Here is a 26,400-nt window from a genome sequence, read left to right on the forward strand (position 1 = left end):
TTTTCATTTTATTTTATTTTTTTTTTTTTGCCTAAGCAATCTAAAGTAACAAGTTGCCATTAATAGAAATGAGAAGACTATGGGAAGAACAGGGTTTTGTTGGTAGAGGAAGATAAGGATTTTGGTCATGGATTTGAGATACCCTTTATTTAACTGGTGATATGAAATAGTTGTTTGAATAGAGGTGTCTGGAATTCAGAGGAATGGTCTGCAGCCTAAGATACATTTTATGAATCATCAAGATACAGAATGTTCGACGAACGGGATCTCTGAGGACTGGGGTTCTCAACCTGGGGACCTGGAGGAAGAGCTTCTGGACAAAGCAAGTAGGAAGTAAATTACCACTCTCTGGACTTTGCCCCCAGAGATTCTAATTCATTTGGAATTGGAGGGAGGCTGGTGGCTAAGGTATCAGTATCCTCTACCTGCTTCCCACCAGATTTTAATATGCATGTAGAGTTAGGAACTATTGCTCAGGATGAAGATAAATTTAGGTATTCCAAAAACTGAGCCACTGGACTAGTCCAATATACAGAGGTCAGAAAATAAAGAGGAACTTTAAAAGAAAGAAAAAAGAAGAGGAGGAGGATGAGTAGCCAGTGATGGAGGAGAAGGAACCACTAAAGAGAGACAGCTTGGAAACCAAATGAAGGAAGTGTTTCAGTATGAATGAAAGAATGATCATGGGTCAAATGAAACTGAGAAGTCCAAACAGGTGCATGGGAGGTGACCGTTGACACTGTCCTGTGAAGGTCATTGGTGACCTCATACTTTTGGTGTCGTTAGAGGGATAAGAGTATGATTAAAGTGGGTTCTGGAGAGAATCAAAAGAGAGGAATTGAAGATTGGAAGTCTAGGATACTATATTCAAGGAATTTTGCTGAAGGGGGATGTTTTTAGAAATAGGATATATTGGGGGCACTTAGGTGGCTCAGTTGGTTAAGTGTCTGACTTTGGCTCAGGTCATGATCTCATGGTTCATGAGTTTGAGCCCTGCATTGGGCTCTGTGCTGATAGCTCAGAGCCTGAAGCCCGCTTTGGATTCTGTGTCTCCCTCAATCTGTCCCCCCGCCTGAACCACCACTCACATTCTTTCTCTCTTAAAAGTAAATAAACAAAAAATTATTTAAAAAATAAAAAGAAATGAGATCTATTGGTTGATTGTTATTGGTGATGATGCAGGAGAAGGATGTCCTGGAGTGTAGGAGAGAGGGGAGGAGATCCATTACAAAGTGCTCTATCTATATCTTATCCTTCTCAGGTTTTAGACCATTAAAAGCAGCTATGGTTTCAGATGATCTTTATAGTGTCCACTATAGTAGTGCTTAGAGTAGGAGACACTTTCTATTTCTTTAGCTGGATATCTTTCAAATAACCAGTAGGATTTGGCATAGGTTTACTGTTTTGGAAACCATCCATTTAAGAAAATACTTTATCATTTGGCATGCTGTTAATTATGATAAAAGTTTCCATTCGTTTTAGAAGGATTTCAAAAAATTATTTCATAGTTACAATAATAGCACTAGACACTGCGTAATAACTACAATTCTCAAAGGAGGAAGTTTTTGGGAAAAGATACAGAATGTGCAGGATGTTTTGAATCTTCTGACAAAACTGGCTGATGACTCATGAGTCTCTTGTAGTTTATGAAGTATACACAGGGAAAATAGTATCAAAGTATTATTCATTGAATATAGTTTTTATCTTCAAATATTTGAGATGACCACTCACAGTAAAACTTGCTCTCTGCTGGTCACAATAAATCAAAATTCTTTGTTTTGTGTCTCACTTTAACCTAAAATTTACTGCTGTAGCTACAGTATTTACCTTGTTAAAAAAAAATTAGTTCAATTTCTGAGGTTTGACGGATAAAAATCTTTAAATGAGCTAATGACTTGAGGAAAATACTGATGTGTAATCCATACCTTAACTTGTGTCCAAATGCCAGATGGTCTGCCCACTGACAATCTGGAAGAAAGAAGAAATTCAAAGTTTTAAGCCTAACTGGGTTATGTTCATGCTACTTTGACTTCAACTAAAACCATTTTTGATAATGCTATATTCTGTATTTTTTGTCTTGGCACCTTAATAAATTTCCTGGTGTTTTTTTTTTTTTGTTTGTTTGTTTTTGCTTTTGCTTTTGTTTTTGTTTTTTGCCCTATGTTTTTCTATGTTCTTTCCATTCCTTCCTTTGTGTGCCCCCACTGTCATCTCTGTATGCTCAAAAGATCTATTGTTTTACTGGTTAAATAGACACTAAAATATTTAAGAATAGAGAATTGCAATATTGGGGGGAAACCCACTTGGAACTGTTTCGATTAGGCCTTCAAGCTGAGTTTGGGCTCCTTTGGTTTGTAACTCCAAAGTATACTTTGTGTAGTCCATCTGTCTTTCTCGCCCACTGCCCCTCCATCACTCCATCCCTTCGTTTTTCTCTTTTTCTTACTTTCTCTCCCTCCTGACTCAGACATTTTGCACGATTTAATTGAACAACTTATTGCAATTTACAGGAACCCAAATGACAGTGATTCATGACATTTTCAATGTTATAATATTAGTGTCCAATGGTTTTATTTTTAGCTTTTGTGTTTGTGAGTATGGGTATGAGAATTTTGAACAATGGTTATCTTTTTCTAGATTGAATTAGATTCTCATGGTATTTGAGTTGATTTCTTTCAGAATACATAGTTGCTCACTGTTTGGAGTCAGGCAGGGTCATTTGAGAATGTAATTTAAAAAAATGAAGTAACATAGAAATGTGTACAGTTCATCTTAGAACTCTTTTCACTAATTTTCATACTAATACATAGTGTTAAATTAGTGTAGTTTTTGAGGACTTTTTCAAATTAATTTGTATAACTCTCAGATAGAGGGGAACTCAAGGTACAAATTTGCCCTATTTCTGAAAATTTCTCACATGGTAAAATATTTTCTTAAAAGAAGGCTTAAGTTGAATATACTTAAATGAATAAATATACTTAAGTGAAGCTCTTTGAAAGATTCACTTACGATCCACCAGTTCAGGGGTCTTAGCTTTGGGAGGGGTCCATGACTTTGAGAGGGAAAAAAAAAAATCAATTTCATTAGTTTCTGTACTTGAAATTTAGCATTTCTCTCGGTTATAAATGGAAACAATAAACTTTAGTAGCATTAGTAGTACTTGTAACTTTTGTCACTGATATTTTCTTTTATTATTAATTTTATTTTAGAGAGAGCATGCATGTGAGTAGGGGAGGGGCAGAGAGAGAGAATCTTAAGCAGGCTCCCCTCTTGGCTTGGTGCCTGATTCGGGGCTCAATCTCATGATCGACTGTGAGATTGTGACCTGAGTTGAAATCAAGAGTCAGACACTCAATTGACTGAGCCACCAGGCACCCCAATCACTGTTATTTTCATATCCTATTACCATTGCTGCAGAAATCCTGAAATAATTGTTTATGCTAATCACTACTTTAAAATTATAGCAGTTACAAGGTCAGTGGATCTTGTCATTGATGTGTTAGAAAAAGCACATACTTACTTTTATTCTACCTCAACTTTTAATATTGTAACTATTTCAACATAATTGGTTTCCTTTGAAATCGTTTTTATTTGACACATTTGAAACTATTATTTTATGTCAGTGGCAGACACAAAAAAAAAACAAGAATACCTGCTCTATCCTGCTTTGCTGCACCCTAAGCATTCTTTGTAGTATAATTTCCTTTGCAACCTTACATATCTGTGTGCAATTTTCATAATACAGAGAACACGGATTTTTTAACAGCTTTTTCTTGCTCGTATGAAATTGAAATAAGCATAAAAGACATACCCAAATTTCCACGTCAAAAAACAATATTAAATAGTAAATTCCCAAGAAACTGTTGTTCTCACATTTACATCTTCATGCATACTTTTGTAAAAAAATTTATTTTTTACCCACGTCATACTCAGCAATATCAGGATATAGAGGAATGGAGAAAATTATTTCCGTGGTTTTGCATGCCACAGTTTGGGTAATCTTAATTTAACTGTCCATAAATAAATACAAGACAAAACAGAGGAAATGTATCAAAAGTCAACAACCTGGTGAAAACTTTGTTTCCAGGCTCTCAGGCAAATCTTGCAAAGGGATTTGAATTGACCTGTAACATAGCGTGGCGTCATGGCCCTCTTCCCCGCACTGGACCTTGGTAGTTGGTACTTACTTCGCGTCTGCCTGGCTGAAGGGAAAATGGAAGGTGGTAGGTAGAGGAGGCAATTAGAAGAATAAAAGTGAATAATTATAAAACAGTTTACTCAGGGAAATTGTATTCCTTATGTTGAAAGGGAAACATTCATACACATAAATAATAGTGGTCTCCTCAAAGATTGAGAAATCCAGGATTTGGGGGGAAATGTGAAGATAATTGAAAGAAAAGAGCAAAATGGATGAATATACTAGTTTTCCAAAGACATATTAAACCTACCTAAGTTTCCACTCTGAATTCTCTTGGGAAATCAGACTGGAAGAACTGGACCTCCTGGGGAATAATATCCCCATAACATAACATAATTTAAAGTTGACACTAGAAGCTGAAGTTTATTTTTTTTTTTCTAATAATTATGCTCAGTGAGGGATGCAGAAATTGCATCTTGGAATGACAGAAGAGTAGTTATTTTAGAAAGAACTTTTCAACAGCTGTGGTAGATATCTCCTGGAAAATGTGTTCTGTGGAGTGACAGGAGAAGATGAAGTAAAACCAAAAGTAATCTTCGCCTGAGGCCATACAAATGAATTTCATGATGTCAACAGGTATTTAAGGATCTGCCAGGTGCCCAGGCCTGTGTACTAGATTCTATAGAGCAGTCCCATGTTATTTTCTAATCTAGTGCCTTTGAGTATTATTCTTTTTTAAAAATTACACTTTTAGTCGGAAATAACTATGAATATGCTGGCTCTTGAACTCCACTTGACCCTCATTATATGTACCTGGCCACCCAGATGTTGTCTTCCTTATTGATATTTGGATCCCTCGATGAATCTCCCGACTCGAGACCCTGTCCTTCAGGGATGCCTGCCTTTCAGAACCAAAACCTAGACCCCCTTTCTTTTTCAACTTCTGTCTGTACCAAGACGCTGAGCACTACTGAGGAAACCTTGACCTCCATAAAAATCACCATCACGACCGATGTATGGTCTCAGATCTCAACTGGATTTTCAGAATCCCTCAGCAAACCTTCTATATGTCCCTGACTCATTCAACAAATCATTATCAAGCTTGCTCTGGGGCAGGCACCCTTTAGGGGACGAGGACATTGCAATGAACTACGCGGATAAGCAGACCTGCCCTCTCCATTTTCCACAATGGCTATTATATTTTGTTGCCACTCTCATTACATGAAGCTCTCTGAAACTTTCTCTCCCTCTCCATGGGGAGAAGATGCTTTCCCTGTACAGATTTCTTGAAAGGTATCTGCCTTTGCGGTCTCTACTTCCTCATTTTTCAATTACCCCTCCTCCCACTGCTATTCACTTTCATCCCTATCACATCACTGAAATTTCTCTGGCTAAGCATACTATTCGACACAATCTCCTTGAAATATTTTACTCTCTTGCTTCCACGGCACCTCCCTTTCTTGGAGTTTCTTTGCCCTTGTTAAGTCCCCAGTTTGCCCTGCCTACCCCCTCTTCCTCAGTCCTTTTCTCAAATGCTGTTTGTCCCCTTCCGTCTCTTCTCCTTTTGCTCAGGACATTCTCCCTGGGCAGCTTAATAATTGTATTTGCCGTAAGCATTTCAGCGACTCTGGCTCCCTAGCCCAGACCTGACCCTTAAGCTCTTAGGCCAGTGTCTCCAACCACCTCTTGGACAGCTCCATCTGAGTTTCTTCAGAATTATCCTATGATGCTTTCAGAGTATCTTTAACTAAACTATTTGTCTATGTTTCTTGCTTAGTGAATGGCTCCAGAAACCAGGGAGTCACACCTGACTATTCTGTTCCCATCATTGCCTCATCCAGTGTCTTAGCAACTCGTGCTGCTCTGACCACTTCCATTATATTCCTCAATAATACAGTGTCAGGGGGGTCAGGTGGGTATATATGATCACTGATGCTGCTCTTGCCTCCTCCTTTCTGAAATGGAAAATTGAAGGCTTTCTCCTTGGTTTTCCCTGCCCCAACAACACTGAGCCACTTGGGTCTCTAAAACTATCATATTCTTGCCTGTGTGCCTTCACATTTCCTCCTCACTACCTGGAACCACCTTGGCTTTCTCTTCACCTAACACATGTCATCTGACCATCTGTTGAATATGTTGACGCTAAGTTGGTTGAGACCCAGGAGCATCTGTTAACTCGCCATTGTACTTCGAATATCGTGTCAAGCCAAGTAATTGCTCTGTTCAAAGCCAAGAAAAGACCCTGAGCTATGCTTTCATAGAAACTTAGTGCCTGGAAAGAACTTGGAGATTATTTTGTTCTTTACTGTAAGAAGTTAGACACTGAAATCATTTGCTCAAGGTCACTTAGCCAGTTACTGACGGAGTCAAGACTAGGAAATAGGTTTTCCAGATCCCGATAAATGGGATATAATATTTGGCTGTCTGTGCCACTCACGAAGATGGCAGAGTGATCATAAGTTGTAACATTTTTGTGCCCCCAAAAATGTCATTTCCTTGTTGCTAGAAACCTCACCAAAACCAAACAGAGAGACAACCACCACGGACACTTGGGGCATCTGTTTCAGTAATTCTGGCATTTGCTGGCTGGAATTGCCACAGTAGGTAATGAGCTGTGACTCAGGGAAACCGCCATTGGGGGGTGGCCCTGATGAAGTGCACAGTGTCGAGAGGCAGCTAAGTAAAAGTGTTTTTATTTTTTTTTTCACCTTCTTTTCTACAATTTAAAGTAATATAACAAGGCTCCAAAATTTTTATTATATGAGAAAACCAGGTTTGTCAGTTTTAGAGTACTTGCAAACGACATGTTCATAGATTTTCTTGGCTGTGGAATTGTTTGTACACTAAATTAAGGTGGAGGTATTTATACCTTATAATTTCAGTGTCATGCTGTCCTGTTCATCGGCGGCTTAAAAAAACAAACAAAAAAAATGGTATTAATAGATAACATGGGTGGAGAGGGAGGGATATGGAAAGAGTAACAATGCCATCACTGATTCCCAAATTAATTCCATAAATAACAGGATTTACCTCCTGTGCACTCCTTTGAAATACGCTTTGGTGTCTCATTTCGCTCGGCTTGTTCCTCTTCATCTTGCCGGGAGTGTCTGTCAGACTGCTGTGCCTCTGTGGTTGGGGCCTGGCTCTTGTACCAGGACTGGGGTGCACAGCCTGGGCCTTCTCAAGGCAAGGCTGCTCTTGCCTGTGTGAGGCCTGTCCCCCCTGCTGGAGATGCAGTCCCTGCCTTTATAGGAGCTTACAGGAACAGTCACCACCAGGGCCTCTCAGCCTTTTTCCATGGTACAGGTGCAAGTGCCTGGAGAATTATTGTTCCAGATCCCAGCCCTTCGTATACTGTCAGCTTCCTCTCCTTGTGTTTGTTTATTCCCACACGGTCTTAAAGACCTCATGACACAAGTGACCTAGCCAATTCTGGGGGCCCTGGAAGAGTCTAGTAGCATCTGATAATAGGGAGTTCTTGTTCAAGATGGCACAGTAGGATCCCGAACTCACCTCCTCCCACAAACACCCCAAATCTACAGCTACATATGGAATAATTTCTTCTGAAAAGAATCTGAAAACTAGCTAAGTGAATCCTTCACATATGGCAGAGGAAAAAAAAAAAAAAAAAAAAACAACAACCACATCTAAAGCAAGCAGGAGAGGCTGAGATTAAAGCTCACACCGGCACAATGACAGGATGGAACTCAAAACCTAGAACCTCTCCCTGAAGAGCAAAGAGTTTGAACCCCACATTCAGCGCCCTGACTTTTAAGACTGTAGCTGATAGAAGAACCCCCAAAACATCTAGCTTTGTAAACCAGTGCAGCTTATATCCCGAAGACCCAAAAGACTGTGTCGAACCGGGAAGTGGCTATAATGGGCTTGTGCGTGCGGACCCACATGCCCTGGGCCCAGTAGAGAGGCAGCGGATTGAGGGGTGCCCAGACCTTAGGTCAAGCAGATACTCTTTAAAATAAAGTGTCAGTGTGAGGGGCAAGCACCTAACTTAACACACATCTAGGAAATTGCCAGGATACTCAGATCTGAAGCTGGCAGGCTCTATCTCAGGGAGGTTGTTCTGACTAACTCACTGTAATCTGGGTTCACCTTGGAAGGTGAACACTAGCTTTGTCCTGCAGAATGCCAGTATCTCTGGGAGAAGATGAGCTTATACACATCTGGTGCCCAGGGACACCATTAGATCGCCTAGCTGTGGTGGATAGCAGAGCCTGCGTTCCTGGGTCCCACAGACTAACACAGGAGAGACTGCTCTTGGCCAGCTGCCACTCCAGAGGCACTGCACAGATAGCAGACTGAGACATACCCCCAGTCTCTACAAGAGAGTCCTATTTGCTTAACATGACCTTTGGCTTTGGGCAGGCTTCAGGTTGGGCACATATGTAGGGGCCTACTTGTATGCACTTCCAGAGAAACGGCCTGTGAGTGCCGTCTTTAAGCTCTCCCTTTGCCTTGCTCCAGATAACCAGTATCCTCCCAAAAGAAACTTGTATACCCAGCTAGTACCCTGATTTTTGTGTGCCACCAGTGGACACCTCTAGATCGCCTGGCGTTGGAAACCAGTGGGATTTATAGTTTTAGTGCCACAAGATTATATATGTTTGCATACTTTACAAGCCACTGCTGCGGGGGGCGGGGGGGGGGTCATTTTCCAAATAGCCTTAATCTAGGTGCTAATTTATCTAATCAGAAGGTGGCTGTTTTATCTAATGCACAGAAGCCAACACAGAGAGTCAATAGAAGTGAATAAAGAGAGGAATATGTTTAAACAGGAAGAAGATAAACCCTAAGAAAAAGTTCTTAATTAAATGGAGATAAGTGGTTTACCTGCCAAAGAGTTCAAAATAATGGTTTCAAAGATGTTCACCAAACTTGGGAGATGAATGAGTGGACACAGAATACAGAGATATAAGACATTACCAGATGGAAGTCACACAGCTCAAGAATACAAAACCAAACTGAAAAATATACTGGAAGAATTCAACAGCAAACTATGAAGCAGAAGAAAAGATCAGGGAGTTTCAAAACAGGGCAACAGAGCTCACCTCATCAGTGCATAGAAAAAAGGAATGGAAAAGTTGAGATAGCTTAAGAGAGTTATGTGACACACTGAGTGGGCCAACAGTGACATTAAAGGGATCACAGAGAAAGAAGAAAGGGGCAGAAAAATTATTTCAAGAAGTAGTGGCTGAGAATTTCCCTAACATCTTGAAGAAAACAGGTACCCAGATATGGAAGCTGAGAGATTGCCAAATAAGATGAACTCAAGGAGACTCACACCAAGACACATCATAATTAATATGTCGAAAGTTAAGAAGAAGGAGGTAATCTTAAAAGCAGCAAAAGAAAAGTATATGTATAAGGGAACCCCTAGAGACTATCCTCAGATTTTTCAGCAGAAACTTTGCCTGAGAGAAAGGAGTGGCATCATTTATTTCAAGTGTTGAAAGAAAAAAAACTTGTAACCAAGAACACTCTCCAGCAAAGTTTTCATTCTGGATTTCAGGAAAGAATTTTCTAGACAGATAAAAGCTAAGTCTGGTTTACAGTAAATGTTAAAGGAACTTCTTTAAGCTGAAGAAAAAGGGCACTAATTACTAACAGGAAAACATGAAAGTATAAATCTCAGTGGTAAACGTAAATGTAAAGTTCAAAATAATCTAATGTAAACATGGCAGATCACTTGTAAAGCTAGTATGAGGGTTAAAAGACAAAAGTAGTAAAACTCACTATAACCACAATAAGTAGTTAAGATAAAAAGATGTAAAATGTGACATCAAAAAAGAGGGGGAGGGGCGCCTGGGTGGCTCAGTCGGTTAAGCGGTTAAGCGTCAGACTTCGGCTCAGGTCATGATCTCGCGGTCTGTGAGTTCGAGCCCCGCGTCGGCTCTGTGCTGACAGCTCAGAGCCTGGAGCCTGTTTCAGATTCTGTGTGTCCCTCTCTCTCTGACCCTCCCCCGTTCATGCTCTGTCTCTCTCTGTCTCAAAAATAAATAAACGTTAAAAAAAAAAAATTAAAAAAAAAAAAGAGGGGAAAGTAAAAATGTAGAGCTTTAGAATGCATTAATGCTTAAGTTATAAACTTAAAATAGGCTGTTGGATATGTCATTATATGTAAGCCTCTTAATAACCACAAAGCAAAAACCTGTAGTAGACACACGAAATATGAAAAACATGAAGCATATCTAAGAATAATCTAAGCATAACCACTACAGAAAATCATCAAGTTACAAAGGAAAAGACCAAGTAAAAGAAAGAAACAGAACTACAAAACAGATTTAAAAAAAAAAAAAAAAAAAAAAAAAAACAATTAACAAATGGCAGGGGCAGCTAGGTGGCTAAGTAAATAAATAAATTGTAAAAAATGGCAGAAATACATACCTATCAATAATTATTTTAAATATAAATGGACTAAATTCTTCAATTAAAAGAATGGTGGTATGAAAACACAAGACTCATCGGTATGCTGACTACAGAAGACTCACTTCAGATGTAAAGTTACATAGACTTAAAAGTGAAGAGATGGATAAAGATCTTCCATGCAAATTGAATCCAAAAGAAAGATGGAGTAACTGTATTTATATCAGACAAAACAGACTTTAAAACAAGGACTGTAAAAAGAGACAAGATAATCATATGAGGATAAAAAGGGTAGTCCAACAAAAGAATATAGCATATGTAAATATTTAAGCACCCACACAGGAACACCTAAATATATAAAACGAATATTTATAGACCCAAGTGGAGAAATAACAATACTAGTACAGGCCTTTAATACCTCTTTCATCAATAGATAGATCATCCAGACACAAAATCAATAAGGAAACATTGTCCTTAAGCAGCTCATTAGACCAGATAGACTTAGCAGATATACACAGAGCATTACACACAAAAGTAACAAGAGTATACCCATACCCATAGAATATTCTTCATGCTAGAGCCTATTAGGCCCCAGAATAATTCTAAGTGAGTTCAAGAAGATTGAAATCATATTAAGCAACTTTTCAAACCACAGTGGTATGAAATTAGAAATCATTTACAAGAAAAATAGAAAATTCGCAAATATATGGAAATTAAATAATATTCTACCGTACAGCCAGTGGGTCAAAGGAGAAATTAAAAAATACCCCAAAACAATGAAAATAGAAGTACAACACAGCAATACTAATGGATGCAGCAAAAATAGTTTTACAAGGGAAGTTCATAATGATAAATGTCTACCTCAAGAAATAAAAATCCAAACAGTGTAACTTTACACCCCAAAGCATTAGAAAAACAAATGAAGAACAAAGTTGGTAGAAGAAAGAAATAACAAAGATCAAGTGGAAGTAAATGAAATAGAGGTTACAAAAAACAATAGAAATGACCAATGAAAGCAAGAGCTAGTTCTTTGAAAAGATAAGCAAAATTGATGAACCTTTAAATTCACTAAAAAAAAACCCTCAAAAAATCCTCTTTAATAGATGAAACAGGAGACATTGCAACTGATATCATAGAAATACAAAAGATTGTAAGAGACTACTATGAACAATTACATGCCAACAAATTTGACCATCTAGAAGAAATGGATAAATTCTCAGAAACATAAATTTACCAGGTTTATTTATTATTATTGTAACTAATAAACCTATTTATTTTATCACAATAAAATAGAAAATCTGAATAGACTGATTACTACTAAGGAGATTGAATCAGTAATCAAAGATCTCCCAACAAACAAAAGTCGGGACCAGATGGGTTCACTGGTGATTTCTACCAAATATTTAAAGAAGTAACACCAATACTTCTCAAACTCTCCCAAAATAATAGAAGAGGAGGGAATACTTCCAAACTCATTTTTTATATGACTAGCATTACCCTGATACAAAACAACACAAGGATGCCACAAAAAAAGAAAAAATATTGCAAGCCAGTATCCCTGGTAAACATACATGGAAAAATCTTTAACAAAATACTAACAAACAAAATTCAACAGTACAGTTGAAAGATCAGAGATTATGATCAGATAGGATTTACTCCGGAGATGCAAGGACAGTTCAGTTTCTGCAAATCAATGTGTATACCATGTTAATAAAATGAAGGATAATAAAATAAAGTATATACCATTTTAATAAAATGTCATCTATAGGTACATAAAACCTCTGACAAAATTCAAAATAAAATTTATGATAAAAAATCTCAACAATTGTGTACAGAGTGTATGTATCTCAACACAGTAAAAGCCATATATGACCAGTCCACAGCTAACATCATACTCAATGGTGAAAAACTTGAAAGTTTTTCCTCTAAGATCAACAATAAAACAAGGATGCCCACTCTCACAACTTTTATTCAACATGGTAAATTCCAACCAGAGCAATTAATCAGGAAAAAGAAACAGGAGACATACAAATTGGAAAGTAAGAAGTAAAACTATTGCTATTTGCAGATGACACAGATATGTGTGGAAAACGGTAAAGCCTCCTTCAAAAAACTTAGACCTCATCAGCAAATTGAGTAAAGTTGCAGGATCCAAAATCAGTATGAAAAATCTGTGGCATTTCTATACATTAATAACAAACTATCAGAAAGAGAAATTAAGAAAATAATGTTATTTAAAAATGCATCAGAGAATAAAATACACAGGAATAAATTTAACCAAGGAGGTAAAAGACTTATACACTGAAAACCTACCAGACATGGTGAAAGAAACCTAAGACAACTTAAATCTGTATGAAAATATTCTGTGCTCATGGATTGGAAGAATATTGTTAAAATGTCCTTACTACCCAAAACAATCTACAGTTTCAATGAAATCCCTATCAAAATGGCAAGGACATTAATAGCACAAATAATCCTGATGTTTGTTTGGAACTACAAAAGACTCTGAATAGCCAAAGCAATCTTGAGAAAGAACAACAAAGCTGAAGGCATCACACTCTCTGATTTCAGTCTATATTACAAAACTATGGTAATCAGAACATGATGGTATTGGCATAAAAACAGACACATGGATCAGTGGAACAGAGCGCCCAGAAATAAACCCATGTATATATGGTCAGTTAATTTTTGACAGCAAGCCAAGAATATGCAATGAGTAAAAGTCTCTTCAGTAAATGGTACTGGAAAAACTAGACAGCCGTATGCAAAAGAATGAAACTGGATCACTATTGTGTACCATACACAAGCGTTAACTCCAAATAGATGGAAGACTATTAAGATCTGCAACCATAAAATTTCTAGAAGAACACATACTCAGGAAGCTACTCCTTGACTTCTATTTTTGTGCTAAGATTTTAGACTTGACACCAAAAACAAGCCTAAAATAAACAAGTGGGACTACATCAAACTAAAAGGCTTCCGCCCCGCAAAGGAATCCAACAAAACAAAATCATAACCTATCGAATGGGAGAAAATATTTCCAAAACCTATATAATGAGGAGTTAATATCCAAAATATAGACAGAGTTCTTACAATACAAAAAAAAAAAAAAAAAAACCCAACTATCTGATTAACAATGGGCAGAAGATCTCAATAGATAATTTTCCAAAGATGATATACAAGTGGCCAACAGGTACATGAAAAGGCACTCAACATCACTAATCATCAGGGAAATATAAATTAAAACCATAATGAAATACCACCTCGATCTTGTCAGATTGGCTATTAGCAACAATAAATATCAAGTATTGTTGAGGTTATGGGAAAAAGTGCACTATTGGTGGGAATGTAAATTTGTTTAGCCACAATTGAAAAGAGTATGGAGGTTGCTCAGCAATTAGAAACAGAACCACCATATGAGCTACTAATTCTAGTTCGGGTATTTATCCAAAAGAAATGAAAAGACTAATTCAGAAAGATATATCCACCCCCATGTTCACTGCAGCATTATTTATAATAGTCAAGATATAGAAACAATGTTTCTCAACGGATGAGTGGGTAAAGAAGATGTGATGGATATATATAGGATATATTTGTGTGTGTGTGTGCGCGCACACACACACACACACAACTGAACGTTATTCGGCCATAAAAAAAGGAAAGAAATCTTACCTTTCCAACAATATGGATGGACCTTGAGGGCATTATGCTAAGTGTGTAAGTCAGAAAAAGACAAATACCATATGATCTCAGTCATATGTGGCATCTAAAACCAAAACCATGAGTTTGCAAAGAACAGATTGGTGGTGGCCTGAGGCAGGGGGTGGACATGGTAAAATGAATGAAGGAGTCCAAAAGTCACAAACTTCACTTATAAAATAAATCAGCCGTGGGGATGTAATGTACACCATGCTGACTATAGTTAATATATTGCATATCTAAAAGTTGCTTAGAGAGTAGATATGAAAAAGCTCTCCTAAGGAAAAAAACTAGAGTGGCAGATATTAACTAGACATCGTGGTGATCATTTCACAGTGCAGATATATTGAGTCATTATGTTGTACACCTGAAACTAATACGTTATATATTTTTTTCATTTCAAATGTTTATTTAAATTCTAGTTAACATACAGTGCAATATTGGTTTCAGGAGTAGAATTTAGTCTGTCAATTATACCTCAATAAATATAAATACATAAAAAGCATGTGATACAGTAAGGTGTTATTTTACTGTTCTTATCATCACCACCAGCACCTTTTGCAGGATCACCCTATTAGGTACTATTTGACTTAAACAGATTTCTTTTCATAACAGTACCTTGTGCAGTATTTAGGCATGCACAGATCAGAGGGGAAACTGAAACGGTAATTGTGAAATAGTCACAGTTGTGAAAAATGGGAAAAACATTAAGGTTTGTGGAGACATTCCTTAGATCATTTTTACACAGTCATAAGAACGTAAATCCTCTAGTTTTAATGAAAAAGTGTATTTTTTTCCTAGGCATAGATGCCATTGTGACCAATTTTAGGAGATACTGTCAGACATATTCTTTCTAGGAAAATGCTTTTAAGGTCTAAAGTGGATTTGGTTCTCTAAGAGTTATATTCAACTTCTTTATTGAACTTTTTGGATTAGAGATACTCCAACTGGCTGGCTGAATAAAGTCAGCATTGAATAGGTTCAGATAAAGTGTAGTCTTACTGTGTTTATGCCTTCTAACTTCCTGAGAAAATAAACGGATCATTTAAATATGGAAAAAGATGATTATTTTAAGTCTTCTGCTGTAGTCAAACACAAGATTTACTAATTTTTTTCTGGGCAGATTTCTGCTTCACTCCTGCAGATTCTGTCTCTTAAAGTTGCCATTTTGGGTCTCTGTTTTCAAGTGTTTGAACTATGAACTGAGCCTTTTATAAAACCTCCTTAGTTTAAAATGGAATGGCCCAATTTTGGTGTAGTAATCAGAGTGAATGAAGTCTATTGGTAGGTAGAGAGGTGTGGCCTCCCTAAAATAAATATTTTTCTATTATCTTCATAGCTATCACAGTAACAACATTTAATAAGAATTACATGATAAATCCCTTCTTGAGTACTTTTTAAGTTTATTTTGGGGGGGGGGGGAAGGGAGGAGCAGCAAAGGGGAGAAAGAAAATCCCAAGCAGGCTTTGCACTGCTAGGGCGGACCTGATGTGGGGCTCAACCTCACAAACTGTGAGATCATGACCTGAGTGATAACCTTGGTTACCACTTCAGATGGTTAATCAATAATCTTCACTGTAACCCTCTGAGGACAGTATTGTTATTACCAGCTATCAAATTTGTGATCTTAGTGTTGTAGAGATTCGGTAAGTTAATGTACATGTTATGTGCATCACATATATTTTTTAGCTTTTCTTTACCCTCTTCTCTTCCCATATTTTAACTACGTGTAATGGCATGTAGACAACAACAGAAAATGTTTTAAACATGTAAAATGCTTTACATAAACACGTCTACTAACTGAGCTTTTAGTCCTCTTCAGATTTCTGTGTACAGCTCCTGAGGTGGAGGGGAAGGTGTTCAGGTGTATATGTTATGTTCCTAGACTTTTAAGATGCGACTCTTTAGAAAGGACTACTTGACTCAGTCCTACAGTTAAGTAATGACTGACGATTACTGGATCAAATCTCTTAGAGAGTTTGGAATGTTCAATGAATCAACCATGGAGCATGCAGCAGGATAAACGGATAAGAGAAGCAAAAAAATCTACACCTTGCACCTACTGTAATGTAAAATGCAAATGCACCTCTCATAGGTACAGGATGGAATCCAGAATTTGGACATGTGCTAGGAAAATTATCAAGGAGTCCCTTTCTGGGCCATGGGAGAACGGTGCCTTTTTTTTTTTTTTTTTTCTCCAAGGTTCTTTTGAGTTTGCCGAAAGGAAAGGTAATAGTAAAGAGAATTGTTCGGTTTTCCTAAGTGTGGTCTTCTTTGTACTGCAGTGGAAAATATCGCTCTTCTCTTTCCTTTACCTCCTGACCTAACTCCCTTTCTTCCCCACTAGGAAAATGTTGACTGTGTTCTGGCTAAGATGCATGGCCTCACGGGGACAGCAGTGCGCCAGAGAGTTCTGTGTAGGAGGTACGCTTCAGGCCAATTTATGCAGGCAGCGGGTCATTCTAGGGCTGTAGGCCAGAACGCTGTGCGTCCTCTGGCTGGGAGACTCAGAGCTACTTGGAGCTGAGCTACCGTGCTGTATTAGTAAATATCTCCTGCCCCTATGAACACTTGAGGAGCACAACTCCCTGGAGATGTCTGTGTCTCATCCCTCACAGCTAGCTTTTCACATAGGCCAGATACTAACTTAGCCATCCTGGCTGCAATTCAGGATTACTAACCCCCACTTCTAGCCTGGTTTCTGGTTTTGCCTTGATAAACAACAGTTGCAGTCAAGCAGTGTCTGGGAAGAAGAATGCCACCAACCAATCAGGCATCCTCTGTACGGGGAGCCCCTTTGGACGCCCTGTTAGTTGTGAGCCTTAGCAGGTCAAGACATGGGAACACGTGGGGGTTCTCTGTAGCTTTGGGTGTGAAGTCAGGTTTGGTCTCCGTGCAGTTATCAAATGACTAATTATACATAATTGACTGCTCATGTTCTAATCTGCAGTTGCTTTTTGGCATACTGTTAGCCTGTTAACAATGTTAACAAACTTCTGTTTCTCAGTATATAGTTTACTTGTTGGGGACTTGGTTAAGTAAGAAAGTCGTTTCAAGCATTGAAGACATAGGAAACGTTATTAGAGATTAGTCGAGATAAACCACATACAAATCTGGTTTGTGGGTTGTTCTCAGAATTCACTGCTCTGCGCTTCCCAGTACTCTGCCGTTTGGGGTCTTTGTTCCAAGAAATTCAGAGCATCTGTCATACCACATCTTAAAAAAAGAAAACTCAAGAAATGTAATAGACTCATTTATAACAGAGCTGAATGTGCTGTGCAGAGAGTTTTCTGATGGCTGTCCCCCCTATTTTCTGAGCATTTGGGGCCACCTATGTTTAGGTAAATCAATCTGGGATCATTTCATTATTAAATTAACATGTTCTTAGCAAAATGAGTCTTCGGTGTCGTTTTAAACAGACCAAAGCCCCTTGGGCCAGTCACGGACATTTCCATAGTCACCTAAGATGCTGTTGAAGTAGGTTTCTGTTGTTGCCTTCAAGGCCTGGGGCAGCCAGATGTTTTCCAGCTAGACCAGCTGCAGGGGTTTAACACTGATGACCTTTTATAGGATTCAGATATTTTGTTTGGGTTTGTGTCTGCAGTCATTCATAACAGTTTTGGTTTTTTTAAATCAAATGTTGCACTAAACTTTTCCTTTTATGCTTTCTTGCAAGATACTTGGCTGCTGGTATGTGCCTTTGTGTTCCTCAATTTACAGTAGCTGTCAGTCTTGTGCTGAGTTCTCCTCTCACTAGCACATTGAATTGTGCAATTCTCGCTTGGCCCAGTTTGGGACAGGCATCCTTCCCAGAACCTAGTTGGCTTCTCAGAGGTTAAATGCTTTTGGCAAAAACTGCAAGTATGACTGAATAAAACCATAAAAATGAAAAACCTCAAGAACAGGGGGGAAAAATTATTTCTGACTGTGAACTATCATCGATGCAGACAACTCTTCTTTTTCAAAGTTTCTCTATTGAAGTCTTCTTAGTTTGCTAATTCTTAGAATCTTCTCTTTGCTTCAGATAAAACCAACATTGTAATGCCTTTTATGATTCTTGATTCCCCTGGGGGTGGTGGGGGTGACAATGGAAGAAACTCTATCAGCTATTTTGTCTCAGTTTAACCTTTTCATTGACCCAGTCACAAACTGCTCTTTCTAGAACCCAACGAAAAGAAATGTTTTGGGCAAGGAATAAAAATCAGATTATGAAATTGATTTGATAGGATCTAGGGATGCTTTTGTTTCTTTTGTTGTTTTCATACCTCGGAAGTTCTTGTAAAGTACAGGTAAGCACTGTGTGTGTGGTACATGTATCACTTTAATCTCTAAGGTGCAGTTTGGTTTGTGGCTTTTTTAAAGGTGCCCTTTAATAGATTGGTTTTTCGGAGTAGCTCAAAATGGTTTTCTAGTGAATTATGTAGGACCTATGTTCTAAGAGGATGTCTTTTTTTATTTTTATTTTTATTTTTTTAGTTTTAGTATTGACCTAGAGAATTGATTCTTTTAAAACCTGTGTCATTACCATGTTGTACCAGAATTCCTACATAATCTGTTCACTGCTTTTGTTCCTATAACTGTGGACTTTAATGTTTACGTTTTCCATGTACAGATTTGTGTCTTTTGAGACCTGCTCTCTTGGCTGCCCACCTTCTGATGTCTGTCTCCACAGTGTTACTGGCAGTGTATCAGTTCTCCAGCTCATAAACTTTGCTCTTAGTTGTTGAAGGTTAACCTCTACTATCAACTCTTCATTCAAGGTGAAATTCAGAATCATCTTTAGAAAGGAAAGGGACATGAATCAAGGCTAAAAACAGATCAAGACAAATCAGGAAGGTGGGGGTTTATAACTGATCTTCCCCCAAGGAAGATGAACCAAGCGGTCCACCCCTGCGGTCAACACAGCATGCTGGATTAGAGCAGGGCCTTTCCCTGCGAACCATGTGGTTCTCACCCCGACTCTGTTCCTTACAGCCTGTATGACTCTGGGCAAATGTTCTCAATTTTCTCTACGTCTATATTGGTAAAATATGGATAATACCAGGGCTGCCTCTTGAGAGTATTATTAAAATTAAGTGAATTAATATTTGGAAAAAGCCTTAAATAGAGATCAGTACAAAGTATCTAAAATAGTTTTTTAAAAAATAATCAAAACATTTTCTCTAAGATACCATATTTCTTAATATGAAAATAGATAATTTTCCTTTATTTATGCTAGGCTTCCCATTCTATGAAAGACAACCACTCATACCTATTAGTTACAGAAATCACATTTTGTTGTAGAAGATAGGCTAGAAAGGAGTATTTGATCTATTTACAGCTAAGAACTTTCATTTTTTCATTTTGTTTGCTAAAAATACAAAGGGGGTTTAACAGACTTAAATTGATTTGTGAATCTTGTTGGCTAAAATAGGAATTTGGACAGATCCTATTCTGGGCTTAGGGCTTCTTATTTCTGTATGACAACTGTCATCATCTAAAATCAGGAAGGGATTTTCATTTGCCAACAAATAGGGACATCCTGTGAGTAGCAATGAGCTGTTTAGTTTGGAATTATTCTGAAGGCTGTTGATTTCTTACTCATCACATTCAGTCTCTCCCTCCTGATTGTTGGCTTCTTCTCCCTCTCCCTCTCTCTTTCTCCCTCCCTATCGGCAGGGCTGGGCTCCCCTTCTTTTGAATCAGCCATTAAAACTTTTTATTTCATTCTGTTACCAGATCTTGTTAATGCCTCCTCCTTAGCCATATAATCAATCCCATATCTCTAGCTAACAACAAGATTTGATTTGGATTTCTCTTTATTTAACTCTCAAGGTCTGAAAATTCACTCATCTGTCTCTTATTTTACTTTAACCTAAGAACAGCCACATAACCTAAGAAAAGCCATAAGAAAAAGCCACCTAAGAAAAGCCACAGTCATTTTTGAGAAAGGATTGGTATCTTGAACCTATGGAGAACTTCTACAAATTAGTAAAAGCACAACTTAATAGAAAAATGAGGGGAAAACATGAACATCCTGAACACGTGTTTCAAAGAGACCGCATGAATGGCCAAACATGAAAAGATGTCCCAACTTACTAGTAAGTAAGTAAATACAAAGTAAAACCACCATGAGATGTTGTTTCGCACTCACCTAATGGGCATATATGAAAGTATGACAGTTCCGAAGATTGGTGAGGATGCAGACAGTGAGCATTCTCAAACTTGGTTTGTGCGAGTAAACTCTGGAGCAATCGCTTTGGACAACCCGTTTGCATATCCCATGAGCCAGCAGTTCTGCTAGTTATATATCATGTATGTTCTCAGACACTTGCACAAAACCATTCCCAACAGTGATGTTTGGAGTAGCAGAAACACTGGAAATGACAAAGATATTCATAAATAGTACAGATAAATAAATTATGGCATATTAAATCAATTGGGATACTCAACACCTGGAAAATAAGTGAACTATAGTGACATGAATCAGTGACGGGAAATCTGAAACAAAGTGTTGAGCAAAAAATGCTACTCACAGGAATTCATAAGGTATCATTTCCCTTCTGATCGGCTATGTAGGGATGTTTACACATTCACTGTTGCAAAAAGTACAATGGTAAGTAAGGGAAAGATTGAGTCAAAACTCAAGACATTGATCATATCTCAGGAGAGGAAAATATAGTTATTAGAAAGGGACTAAAGGAGGCTTCAAAGCTTTAACCCTCTACTTCTGAGTCTAGGTGGGATGACCATTCTTTCCCCCCTTTAAAATCGATAGATCCTTGGGGCGCCTGGGTGGCTCAGTCGGTTGAGCGTCCGACTTCAGCTCAGGTCACGATCTCGCGGTCTGCGAGTTCGAGCCCCACGTCAGGCTCTGGGCTGATGGCTCAGAGCCTGGAGCCTGCTTCCGATTCTGTGTCTCCCTCTCTCTCTGCCCCTCCCCCGTTCATGCTGTGTTTCTCTCTGTCTCAAAAATAAATAAAATGTTAAAAAAAAATAAAAAATAAATAAAATCGATAGATCCATTACAGATAGTTTGATGTATGGTGTAGTTTATGATTAATACATAAATAATCTAATGATCAGTAATATTCTTAGGGTTTTCATAATACTCAGTTAAATGTTCTTCAATGTCAAGTGAGTTTTGTAGGTTCCGCTTTCAGCTTTGAAATACAAGCTTTCCCCAGCAGAATAGAAAGTTAAGGTCAGCAATGTTACGAGTGGTTAAATAGGAGTATTTGTTTGAAGGCATACTGAATAGAACTGGCTTAGTGCCAGTTAAACACTAGTTTCTTAATATCATAATAATCTAGCTCGTTAGCTCTTTAGAACATTTCAAGTACCTTATACATCATGATGTACTCAATAATATACTGAATGTATCCTATTGAATTTTTTTTTCCTTCCAATTTTGGAGCAGGTGGGTGGAGCAGTCAAATTTCTACTTCTAAAGGACTTTACTGTCACAGAATTGTTTGAGCCTCTGTTATAGAGAGCAGTAGCATATAGGGACGATGGGTAAGAGACACAGAGAAGCGGAACCTAGGACCAGGACCACGGCAAAATGTATGAAGGTGACATAAAATCTAACCTGTGAGCACGCAGCAGTATACACAACAATGATCTGTTTTTTTTGTTTTTTGTTTTTTTTTTCCTGAATGCAATACCTACGTCTCAAGATTCCTCCTCGAAAATTTAACTTAAGTTTCTTTGTGAGCTTCCAGCCCCTGGAAAGACTTCTAGGAGTGCCTGTCACTGCGTTCCGGATTCCTTATTTTGATCAATTCTTATTAATTCTGTCCGTTGCTGACTTATGTAATTGTGTTCATTCTTTCTCTCATATGTGGTCCCTTCCCAACTGAAAATGAAGATTGCTGTGTCCACTGTATCCTGGCCTGCTTGTTCTGTGAATTCCTGACCCTCTGCAATATTGTCCTGGGCCAAGCTTCGTGTGGCATCTGCACCTCAGAAGCCTGCTGCTGTTGCTGTGGAGATGAAATGGGAGATGACTGTAACTGCCCTTGTGACATGGATTGTGGCATCATGGATGCCTGTTGTGAATCATCAGACTGTTTGGAAATCTGTATGGAATGCTGTGGAATTTGTTTTCCTTCATAGATATTTATCTTCTGTTGTGTTAAAACTGGAGAGTTTTAAGATTTTTCTTTTAAGGGGGCAGAAAAGCCCATGGTAAGATTCTCATGAAGCAAGCCAGTATTTGCACTGTTAACTCATTAAGTAATCTCTGAAAGCCTTCTCTAACCAAATCTACGTGGTTTAATATGTGAAATTTTAACTACTTGTAAACTTCATAGGTTACAATGACTGAGGGACATTTTGACCAAAAAAAAAAAAAAAAAAAGCTAAATGTCTCCTCCTTTTATACACATTTCTATTTCTTTTAACAATTCCTAGGAGCCTCTTGCTCCAAATGTATTATTTCTCTGTGGGTATTTAAACCAGACAGTTTATTTTTGATGTTTATCTCTCCATGGTTCAAAGTAAGCGTTTCTTTCCTTTCAAGTGAACTTTGGGAAACAAACCCACACCGTAGTTGGGCGCCCCGTGCTAATCTCCGTGCTCTGTTCTCACTTTCTCCACTTGTTCAACAGACATTGAGCTCCTCCTGTGTATAATCGCCTGCTCAGATGCAGAGACGGATGCCATTCAACTCTCATCTAGAGGAGTGTACAGTTTAACAGAGCAAAGAGACCTGTACAGTATGAACCATTCCTCAAGGCATACTGAAGTGAGGATTATGCACGAGAAAGACTGAAAAGGCCCTAGGAATACACAGAGAACAGCTCTTGTCTACTGGAATATGCACAAGGCCTCAAGGAAAAGATGGTGTTTGAAGAGGCCTTTTAGGATGAGTGATCCATCTATGGCTTGAATGAATTAGATTTAGGACCAAGTTTTAGGTGGGGAGCCTGAACTGTGTCTGTCCTGAAGCAGTTGAAAGAAAAATGCCTTAAGTATGTATTTTCTTTAGTTGCAGGAATACAGCTTTTTTTTTAAGACTATCAAATTTAACTAAAATTACACAATAACTTTTTACACATAATTTAAATGTGATAAAGTTTTTGGCAAGAACATAATGATTTATTAAAATAGCTCTATTTTATGAAGAACGTGGAATGCTTTTGACAAATTGCATTTAAATTAGGTGATTTTTTTAATACTAAAATCCCAGTATTCTGATTTTGATTTATTCAAAATGTTTGTTTTCTTTTTTTAATTTTTTAAGAGCTTTAAGTCTCTTTATAGGGAAGGAAGGTTGTTTGTTTTGCTTCATAACCAATGTTATATTTTATAAACACAGCTCATCTTAAATGTAAACCATTCCTTCCAAAGCCGTGGGAAACTTGACGTCCACTACTGTGACCAGATTTCACTATTGCAATTTTATGTTAAATTAAACCAACAGGACAGGTTATGAAGATGCTGCAAGAGTAAAGAAATAAGTCAATTATGAGACTAAGTACATAGTAAGACGTAGAAACTTCATGTAGCCCAGATGAAAGGGGGAGTACATTTCCATACTATGTGCTTTCCTACTAAATCTGGTCTCCGCAAAATTGTAGTTTGGTTTGAGTTAATGTAATTCCTCGTAGAAATTCTGAAAGCGCACTTTTGGATTAATAGTTATTTTCAGTTCTTCTAGTTGAAATTCAAACTCATGATAAAAACAAATGCATTTTTTTAGGAAGCCTTTAACAAACCTGCCCTTTTCAGAAAGGTTTTAAACCTCAAGCATAGAATGTCACCTACAGTTTTTCCTTTGAGATAAAACCTAGTTCTACTTCTGTCATTACTGAAAGGACTTAAAAAGTCGGCAAACTCTTGAATCCCCTTTTCAGTGCTATGTGCGTGTGTATACACACACACAACCTTTAAATTGTCGGGTTTAAATAGAATTCTAGGAAACAGCTGTCTTTCTCTTGTCTCAAGAGTGTCTTTCATTTGTTACATTAAATATAAGAACATCTTTGTACTATTTCATAGTAACCAGAATCTGAATATTTACATATACCCAATGTTAACTTATGCGTATATATTAGGATATAAGAATATCATCTGTGTACTGATATGTAAAGCCTTCTAATGACCTAGAATTGTTAAAATGTCACTTTTTATCATGCAAAATTTTTCAACCAAGTGGTTTATCTAATATTTAAGTATATTCTGCCCCTATTTGCAATGAAAATATTAGCACTTTTAAAGTAATGTTTTTCCTTAACAGAGAACATTAATTGATAGCAGAATTTTATTTTCCTATTTATGTTCACAGGACTATTCCTCTATTGTCTACTCCAGTCATGCCATAAAGTGTCTTGTATGATTTTTAAAAATGAAAAAAAAAAAGTAGGAAAATGTGAAAATAGTTTTAAATATATGTTAGAATTTCTGTTTGTAAAATGTTTTGTTGAATTACATGGCCATCATGACTAAGTGCTACAGTGTACAGTTATAGATTTGGTCTCTTTTCAAATGTGGAAACTTAACCTGAAATATTTTTAAACTGGACCTGTATTATCCTGAATACATTATTTTGAAATAAAAAAAATTCTCTATTGGGCTTTAGCATATTTCCTATCTAATTGTTATACTGATATTTGAATTCATTCAACTATAGTTTAAAACTTGAGACTTTTCTTTGTTACTTCCCTTTCTGAAGATTTCATATTTCCTTATGTAAATCACATGACTCACGCTCATAAATGAACTATGAAAGATTCAGATCAGTTTATACCACAAATCATAGTTAATACAGTATTTTAAAACATAGTCTTAGGTAAATGGTTGTTATAAGTTGGGAAATAATTCCGAAGTAAATAAGTGGAAAAAAAGGTCATTTTATTTTTAATGTATATACTGAGATTACACACACACACAAAATCTATGAGATTGGATATTAGATTTAATGAATTTTACCCAAAAGTTAAATCAGCAGAAGTATTTTCATCTAGGGTTTTTAGTGGTATAATTTTTAAGTAGTAGGAAAGGCTTTATAGTATTTAACCCCCCCAAATCATTTATTTAGCAGAAGGCTATTTAGGAATATTTAATTTTTATATTCTTCGTCTATTAACTACATCCGTTTTTCTCACCTAAAGTAGTCAGTATTTTTCTGAGCAGTTCAAGGAGTAACCAAGGCAACCTTATGTAATAACTTTCCATTCTTTATCCATACAAACTCTATCAGTGCCCTAGATTCTAATGTTATAAATGTCAAAGTCACTGCCTAACATAAATAAGACTGGAGTCCTGAGTCTGTGGCTTGCCTTCTTGCCTTTCAGTTTAAATGCTTAGATTTACCCAACCACCTAAAGAATAAGTTTATTTATTAATGAGATTATTTTTCAAATTATTCAAGACCTTTATGCCCTTTCCAATTACTTGTGATTTGTTGGCCTGTAGGTTTATTACATCTAATCTGACAAGCAGGATGAAATTTCATCAAATGCTATAATATCCATTTTTATTTTCCCTTTACACTAATGTAGTAAAGCACACCATTTTTATTTTAAACAGTAGTTAATATATTAATAGAGTTTATTCCACACTTACTATTTATAGCTTTTAATCAAGAATTTTTACAAGGGTGTCCCTTTAACCCTTCATCTCCATTTCCCACCATAACCAATACATTTACAAGTGCCTATTTTTAATTTTTTCAATGTTTGATGATTTTTGAGAGACAGAGACAGGGTGTGAGCAAGTGTGGGGCCGAGGAAGAGGGAGACACAGAATCCGAAGCAGGCTCCAGGCTCGGGGTTGTCAGCACAAGGCCCGATTCAGGACTCGAACTCATGAACCGTGAGATCATGATCTGAGCCAAAGTCGGACGCTTAACCGACTGAGCCACCGGGCGCCCCTACTTTCTCTAGATACCTCAATGGGGTCAGAACCCTCACGTAGTTTCAACCTAGGTAAGAAGTTTGGCACCTCCCAGGAGAAAACTGTATTTCCTTGCTCATTTTCTATTAGAGATTCTGTAGAAGAGCTTATAGAAAGGTGATAGCATTATGATGCAGCCCTAAAGTGGAGGGTGTTTTTATAAAAACCGTCAGTGGTGACTAAATCCACCATGTTTTTTCACATCTCAAAATTTCCAACAATGACTGCTCCCTTGACCTTAAAGGACTGTGAATGAAAACACCATATAAATGATCAAATTTTAATGAACTCAATAGGCAGTC

The 26,400-nt window shown here is 37.4% G+C and overlaps 1 protein-coding gene across 2 annotated transcripts in view; it reads left to right on the forward strand.

Annotated features, from left to right (window-relative positions):
* MDFIC (MyoD family inhibitor domain containing) overlaps positions 1-23,612 on the forward strand; it is an 86,852-nt gene extending 63,240 nt beyond the window's left edge. For both annotated transcript variants that reach the window (XM_042970307.1, XM_042970313.1), the window contains exon 5: positions 22,068-23,612. In XM_042970307.1, coding sequence (XP_042826241.1) covers positions 22,068-22,315 — 248 coding nt within the window. In that variant the 3' untranslated portion in view covers positions 22,316-23,612. The remainder of the gene's footprint in view (positions 1-22,067) is intronic.
* Positions 23,613-26,400: the final 2,788 nt, after the last annotated feature.

This window comes from Panthera tigris, chromosome A2 (assembly GCF_018350195.1).
Source record: "Panthera tigris isolate Pti1 chromosome A2, P.tigris_Pti1_mat1.1, whole genome shotgun sequence".
Taxonomy (NCBI): Eukaryota; Metazoa; Chordata; class Mammalia; order Carnivora; family Felidae; genus Panthera; species Panthera tigris.